The 8,332-nt window shown below is 36.1% G+C and overlaps 1 protein-coding gene across 1 annotated transcript in view; it reads right to left on the bottom strand.

The window, feature by feature from the left end:
• Positions 1 to 7,638, bottom strand: part of LOC106475749 (C-myc promoter-binding protein-like) — a 12,360-nt gene extending 4,722 nt beyond the window's left edge. The window contains exons 1-3 of the mRNA XM_022379800.1: positions 7,479 to 7,638; positions 1,927 to 2,055; positions 10 to 76 (exon numbers count right to left, since the gene is read on the bottom strand). Of these exons, the coding sequence (XP_022235508.1) occupies positions 10 to 76; positions 1,927 to 2,055; positions 7,479 to 7,556 (274 nt within the window). The 5' untranslated portion in view covers positions 7,557 to 7,638. The remainder of the gene's footprint in view (positions 1 to 9; positions 77 to 1,926; positions 2,056 to 7,478) is intronic.
• Between the last annotated feature and the right edge of the window lie 694 nt (positions 7,639 to 8,332).

Consider the following 8,332-nt stretch of genomic DNA (forward strand, 5'->3'; position numbering starts at 1 on the left):
GTATAACATTTCTCAACTTGTTCCACATGAGAGTTGCGTTCGTCTCGGCAGCAGGCCACTTACTTTCTAACACAGCCTGCAATTCATCAACAGGTGTCGATTCATTAAAACAGTTTAAAAATACATCGATCAGTAAGATATCCATTTCTACACTCCACATATTCTGCCGGTTATTACGTATTATATAATTACTGAAATAAATATTTATTCATAATAAACTAGCCGAGCGTAGAAATAAAAAAAAGCGGACTAGAAAGATGAGGTATGGTAAAAATCGGTAATTTACTTTACTTTGTGAATTTGAATCTGAAAACCTAATTATCAAATTTTTTATTTTCTCTAAATGCTTTTAAGTTTCATTTAAAGTTATTAGCTGTAATACACAAGATATATTTTTCATATTCGATGACGAGGAACCCACTTTGAGACTAATAATAGCTGGAGATGGCTTGAATGGGTAATGAAGAAAAACTTTAATATAAGTTCAACATAACAGCAAATGTACAACGTTTCGACAAGGTTTTGTCATCATCAGGTATGTTGAACTCATATTAAAGTATTTCTTTATTACCCATTCAAGCCATTATATATTTTTCATGTTGAATGTTGATATAATATCCACATAAATTCAGTTAATATACCAAATGCATCATCTACACAAGCAAAGAATAATTATTTCATATATTCATTTACCTACGTTATGTTAATGTATAAGCTATGACTCAATATAATGCTTGGGGACTTTAAGAAACACTTGTTTGAGCAGATACTTTGATAAGAACATTCTGCTGCAGACTATCATATATACAATTTTGTTGTACTCCTACAAGATGGCCTCTTGTTCTTCATATATAAGAAGAAGTATTTCCATTGTTAAGTAGGTCTTATCAGTTATGTGTTATCAGAGAGTGTCTTACTTTAGAAACTGAAGTGTCCTTGAAGATACGAAACTGGTATTTATACTGTTATTTATGTATGTTTTCATTTATTTGTTTTAAATAAATAATAATAAAGAGCTTTTTAAAATGTTTTAAACATATTTATGTTGTTATATTTTATCAATCACTTCCCTGAGTAAAATATATTTGGTTTCTAGTATAGTTATATGTGTTTAAAATTTTTAGATTGAAAAATAATCAAACAGTAACTGTTTCTACTTGTTGGAAGTAGTAGTGGTTATGTAGCAGTCCACATGGCTACACGTTGTATGACTGGTAGCCAATCACAAAGTTCAATGATCATATCAGAGTATTGTAAATAGGCTTAACATTACTTACTACATATTATTACATCAATCTGAATAAGAGACTTGTATCAGTTTACAGTGGTGTAGGTCGTGTAGTCAGTTTAGGTATACCACAAGTAATGTTGTTCTCTTGTGTAGCTAAGAGGCAGATGTAAAGTAGAAATAACAGACAAATGTATAAACTAAATATTTAACTCACCTTTTATTGAGCTAAAAATAAAATAATCATAATAAATAAAGCCACATTTTTTATGGAGATCTGTTTGGAAACCCTCATCTATCAGAGCACAAAAGATTGTGCAACACTTTGCAAGAAATACTGTCTTTGTTTTATGATATAAGACATGCACAAAAAAATATATCATAATACACTGTTAAGCCTAAATTAGAATGCACCTCACAAATAAAAAATATCATTGCAACATTAATTATTTTTTTATATAAAACTACAGGATTAGATTGTGTGGTCGTTCTAAAACATCAAAAGTTAAAATACTATTGATAAAGATTTGTAATCATGTACATAAACTGTGTGTTAGTTAACTACGTGTATATTAATAATAAAACATCAAGATAAAGAAAGGTAGTTTATCAAAGTTAAAATACTATTTATAAAGACTTTTATAATAGTGTACATAAATGTTGTGTTAGTTAACTACGTGTATATAAATAATATTTACTTTGTTGTAATATCCATAAGTAATAGCATTAGGCTGAACACCATTTCTCTTCATTTCAAACAGCACCCGCACTGCTAGGATTGGCTGTCCATATAGTCCACATAGTAACATCAAAACCCGATAGCAGACCTATCAGAATACATACTACATTTTAAATATTGTACTGGAGAAGTTTGTTATGCAAAGTGGCGATGTAAAACATATAAAAATATTTGGAAAATCAAGCAAGTTTTTAAAAAGAATTATCACAATATCTGACAGGAATTATCACAATATCCGACAGGAACTTCCGAGTAATGTAAATTTTTCTTTTAATAATTCTAATATCATAAATCAAACATATACAACTAATTCAAACACATTGCATTCATCACTCCAGCTTTTAAGAGAAATACACATATGTAAGTACTCCGAATTAGTGGATTGCACTGTTTAACTCCGATTACATCATGATAATCAACGTTTCTCCTTAAAGCAATTAAAGTTAACATTTTCCTAAACTTAAAATATATTCCCAATAATAATTACCTGACACTTATAGCTAGTATTCTACCACCAGGGTTTCTTCTTTGCCTATCTAACTATTGGTCTGATTTTTTCTCACTTGCTCCAGAGTTTTATACCTTACTTAATTCCCTTGGCGATATTTGTCTCATGATATTCTCCACCTAAATGCACCCTCTATCCTGGTACTGTATATAAGCACCTCATTCAGATAATTTTATCACTTTTTTTAAGACTGATACCATCCCATTATCTAACACCAGCTCTAAGTGGGGAGGATGGGCAGGAGAGTGTCAGCAGAGGTAAGTATTATTGGAAATTTTCAATTGAGAAAAATGTTAACTTCAAAAAACATACTTACCTCCTCTGACACTTATAGCTAGAATCCCACATTGAGAAGGTGGAAGGGCCAGTGAGGGCATTATGTATACAGAAAGCATCTGCATAGATCATGGGTGTACCAAAATAAGAGTGGTACATGAGTGGGGGAACTGCACTACATCGAGAACAGGTATTCTCTTCACCCTGAACTTAGTTCCTGTATCTAGGGTGAAATTTTACGTGAGTGACATCACTACAGGCCAGCCCAAACCAGATAGCCGAGGTTCCACTACTCGGGGTTCGAATTAAGGGGTCTTGGTCCCTATATACCCCGTTGGTGGTTAGGGCAATTGGACCACAACATTATATACAGATATACTTTTGATTGGATCCCAACCTGTAGCCATAGAGTGATGCATTCCAAACCACCAAAATTACAATGAGAAAATATGGAACACCAAAGCGGTCAAATTTTCTCCTCCTCCTGAAGAAGTCCGAAAGGCAACACCCCAGGCTCAGAATGACAGGATCATGTATGCCTTATTCAACCAAAGGAACAGAACTCATCTGATCTGGAATTACGAACACTCATCTCATTCTCCAACCCAGTGGGCAAGGAGCTTTCCACTTGGCCCCAGAATTATGGGGAAGACATGGAACAACTGTGCTCAACCAAGGACCCAGGATGGGACCACTCTGCATTTGGAATTATGAGGAGACAGTGGACCTCCTTCCACGAACAATATACTCAACTGATATTGATCAAAATGAAGGGCCATGCACACCCAAACCAGATAGCCAAGCTTCAAATCTGAAACAGTATTACGAGAAGACTGGTGCTGCTCCTACTGACATCTGGGGAAAAAACATCCAGGGACCTGAGTAGGAGGGCCTCCAACTTCGCCCTTTTGTCCAAGTGTGGAAGAATTCACTCTAACATTCTGGAGGAAAACCCTCTGTACACCACTCTAGTGACTAGAAATTGGGTGTGGTAAGGACTCCCTAGCTCCACTAGTAGAATCTGGAGGTAATGCATGTTGAGGAGCCCTGAGGAACAATGCTCTTGAAACAGTGCAATAGGTGAACCAAGTTCCCTAAATTTGTAAAAGCAAACAGACCCCAATTTATTCAATCTGATGATCGACAGAGATGGGCAGGATCCCTTTTAGCTTTTCTCATGATAGTCCATGAGTGGCATGGTATGGTAAGCTCCTAGGTGGTCTTATGGAACACTTCATTTCTACAGGGCCTGTTGCAACTTGTAGAAATGTTAGTGAAATAGTGGTTGCTAGCACAGAATTGGTTTGATAAAAGCACAACTGTTTGGGCAACACTTGCCACAGAGAGGGATCCTGTGAAAAGAAGGTAAGGGACCCTGAAATGTAGAAATAAATATACTCACCACTCTGAATAATCTAGCAGAAATAATTAAAATAGCTACAGGGGGTAGGCAAAAGCCCTCAAATGAAGAGACTACCAGATCAGGCAAAAATGAGAGATAATGGTATTGGGGGGAGGTCCACATACCAGTCTGCAAAGTGACTGCCAGCAAGCAATTCAACCAGGCTGCTAAAACCATAAAAAAGAGAAATCTGATTAAATGCAACACACAGAAGATACTTCACTTTCAAAGAGAGCTCACAATAAGGTGTTGTCTAGTAACTCTAAAGGTATAAGTGTGGGCAACAAAACCTTCAAGACCCTCACTGAATATGACCAAGATCGAAATCTGATTGGACATAGTGAGAAAGAGTAGCAGATGAATTGGAGAAAAAGATTCTTGTCTGACAGAGTGTTGGGTAAGAAGAACTGGTACGAGGAAGTAGAGAGAATAAGAAAGTGGTCTGTAGACAAACAGCATAAATCATAAAACCTGTAGGTAAAGGAGATACATGGCACATAAAAGTCAGGTCACAGTTAGGTAACTGGAATGATCATTTGGGACCAATTACCCAAAATGATGTGAGGAATCTGGAGAATACTGGGGACTTAAAATATGTGGTTGCGATAATCGAACAATAGTCAATAAGGCCACCATAAACAATGGTGATTGTGGAAGATGCAAAAACCTCTGTCATAGAGCCAAGTCAAAAAACGAGTTACAGTTGATACCACTGACTTAAAAGGGTTCAAAATCCTGCAAACAATATTGCCAGTATGCATGTTATTACCTATAAGAAACTAAGCCAGATGCATGTCAACCTTAGAAATTAAACTCCAATGCCGTGTGAAAGACAGCATAATCTCTGTGCCAGAAGCTATTGGTTCTGGACAGCTGGGTGCACCATATCCGATCATGGCTGCCTCCACACAGAGAGTCTAAAAAGAAATGGAAGAGTTGGACACACCAGAAGGGACAGCAGAACCAGAAACCCGGGTGTAGCCGCCAATCTGGTGTGATCAATAGGATTAGACAATAGGTTGGAAGAAATCATATTTCATACCCTGGCATAACATATGAAGAGAAGAGAAGGTTGAGAGTGGTAATCCGGTCCTGGCCAGATAGAAAGCATCTATTACCAAGGCCCAAAGGTAAGGTACTGGAGACCAAATTCCCAGTAGTTGGGTGATTCAATGAGAGGCTAATCCAGCAATTACAGTTGCTAAATGAGAGGCAATCTAATTTAAAGTTAAGATGCAACATCTATTCTGTTTGCATTGAAACAATAGACCTGCTACCACAGGCATCACCCATGGAACATAGCAAGCTAGGGTGATAAGACAAGACCTGTCCCAAGAAAGGAGGTCCAAAAGTCGAAAATAAGGAGCCCTAGACCACATGCCTCCTTGATGAGAAGCATACGACACCACCACAGAATAGTCAGAGTGAAGCCTGATGATTTACTCCTTAAAGAGCCCAGACCATGAGACCTTGCCTGTTGAAAAACATGAAGAACAAAAAAATTGTGTAGGGAATCCTCGTCATCCATGCATACTCTGTAATTCCTAACTGTTGGTATGTGTACCCCATCCCTGAAGCAAGACATTCATGAAGAGAATGGAACTCTGGATGAGGCTACAGTAGAGGAACCCAATTTGTATTAGCATCCTGACTTAACCCCTCGAAATCGAAGAATGATCCTGACTAAGGAAACTGAGGAAACCAGTTTATTGGTCTCCTTTTCATTTTTCATAGGTCATTTAAAGACCATGGTAAAATAAGCTGTTTTGTTAGAGCAAAGCAACTGTAGGCCATCTGCCACGTCCATCCTAGGGAATCTAACCCTGGTCCTTAAACTTACCACTGACCCACAGGAGGGTTGAAAATCCAACAGACTAAAAATAAGTCTCTCCAAAAATGCACCCTTAAGTGCAGCCTCAGAGCCCCTCGGAAGACCACCACAGATTCAAATATATGTCTCCATCTCACTACGAATAAGGTCACTGACAGTCTCGACCGAGAGTGACTCCCCCCCAACTGTTGTGCAATGCTAGATATCAGAGGTGGGAAAGGAGAGACCCAATTAGACTCCATGCCAGAAATAACAATAATCAGGGAATTCATACCATAATCAGCTTAACAATTGGAAGAAATGAATAAAAAAATTTTTAATTATTATTATTATCTTGTTACAAAATCAACTAGAGAACACGATAACATTCAAATTATCTCTGACCAATACTGGGAAACACGTTAGTGGACACTTTGTCGAGAAAAAGTGATAAAATTATCTGAATGAGATGCTTATATACAGTACCAGGATAAAAAGCACATTGATGTACGTAGAGAGTGTCATGAGACAAATATCGCCAAGGGCAATTAAATGGAGTATAAAAGAATGGGGCAAGCGAGAAAAAATCTGACTGATGCTTAGATGGGCAAAAAAAAACCCTGACACTTGAGTAATAGCTGTAAATAATAGCACTGGTGCTATTATCCTACACAAAACGTTTCTTTCCATAAAGTAAGATACTTAAAAATCAATGTATGATTTTACAAACTAAAATATTTATGTTTTCCCTACTAATAGCTCCCACACAATCTACTTTCTGGGTCATACTCAGTAAAGATTTTATGCAAACTTAGCTGAAATCTAGAAAGCATGAAAAACAGATGAGTTTGGATACTCTTATGTCATTCCAGATTACAATTATTACAACATATCTTAAATACTTGGATAACACTCACACCTTTTCTGTTCCTACATGTTAAATACTTGGATAACTGTGACACCTTTTCTCTTGCTACATGTTAAACACTTGGATAACACTGACACCTTTTCTCTTGCTACATGTTAAATACTTGGATAACAGTGACACCTTTTCTCTTGCTACATGTTAAATACTTGGATAACAGTGACACCTTTTCTCTTGCTACATGTTAAATACTTGGATAACACTCACACCTTTTCTCTTGCTACATGTTAAACACTTGGATAACACTGACACCTTTTCTCTTGCTACATGTTAAATACTTGGAAAAAACTCTCTTAATTTTCTAAAAATTGAATCTGCAAATAAATATAATTCAATAACAAACTATTTATTGTTCATCAAACCACACTGATGATTCCAGTCTTTGCCATTTATAAGTTTTATTGCTAAACAATGAGTCATTATTTACTACACATGAAAGTGTAGAACTTTGAAATGAATTATTTCTACATCATCTAAGTAATCAGGGCTATAACATCTTTACTCTAAACCACTGTCAATATGTGACAAGTTCATGGTAGAGGTCAAACTCAATATCCTGATACACACTCTTCCCCACAAGTATAACTTACTTCATCAGCAGGTTGAAGTTTGATGGACTGCATGCGCAGCAACACATCATACGCTGTTCTGAGGGACTTGGCCTTCATTTGGGAGCATTTAGTGTAAGCAGGGAGATGAATATACCATAAGCTGTAACAATTACTGACCAAACATCTGGAAGAGAAGATTGTACTTAAAAAACATTAAACTTGAGAAAGAATAGTTAGTGACCAAACATCTGGAGGAGAAGATTGTACTTAAAAAACATTAAACTTGAGAAAGAATAGTTAGTGACCAAACATCTGGAAGAGATGATTGTACTTAAAAACATTAAACTTGAGAAAGAATAGTTAGTGACCAAACATCTGGAGGAGAAGATTGTACTTAAAAAACATTAAACTTGAGAAAGAATAGTTAGTGACCAAACATCTGGAGGAGAAGATTGTACTTAAAAAACATTAAACTTGAGAAAGAATAGTTAGTGACCAAACATCTGGAGGAGAAGAATGTACTTACAAAACATTAAACTTGAGAAAGAATAGTGACTGACCAAACATCTGGAGGAGAAGATTGTACTTAAAAAACATTAAACTACAGAAAGAAAAATTGGTGACCAAACATCTAGAAGAAAAGATTGTACTTACAAAACATTAAACAGAGAAAGAATAGTTAGTGACCAAACATCTGGAAGAGAAGAATGTACTTACAAAACATTAAACTAGAGAAAGAATAGTTAGTGACCAAACATCTGGAAGAGAAGAATGTACTTACAAAACATTAAACTAGAGAAAGAATAGTTAGTGACCAAACATCTGGAAGAGAAGAATGTACTTACAAAACATTAAACTAGAGAAAGAATAGTTAGTGACCAAACATCTGGAAG

The sequence above is a fragment of the Limulus polyphemus genome, unplaced genomic scaffold (assembly GCF_000517525.1).
Source record: "Limulus polyphemus unplaced genomic scaffold, Limulus_polyphemus-2.1.2 Scaffold9100, whole genome shotgun sequence".
In the NCBI taxonomy this organism is placed as follows: Eukaryota; Metazoa; Arthropoda; class Merostomata; order Xiphosura; family Limulidae; genus Limulus; species Limulus polyphemus.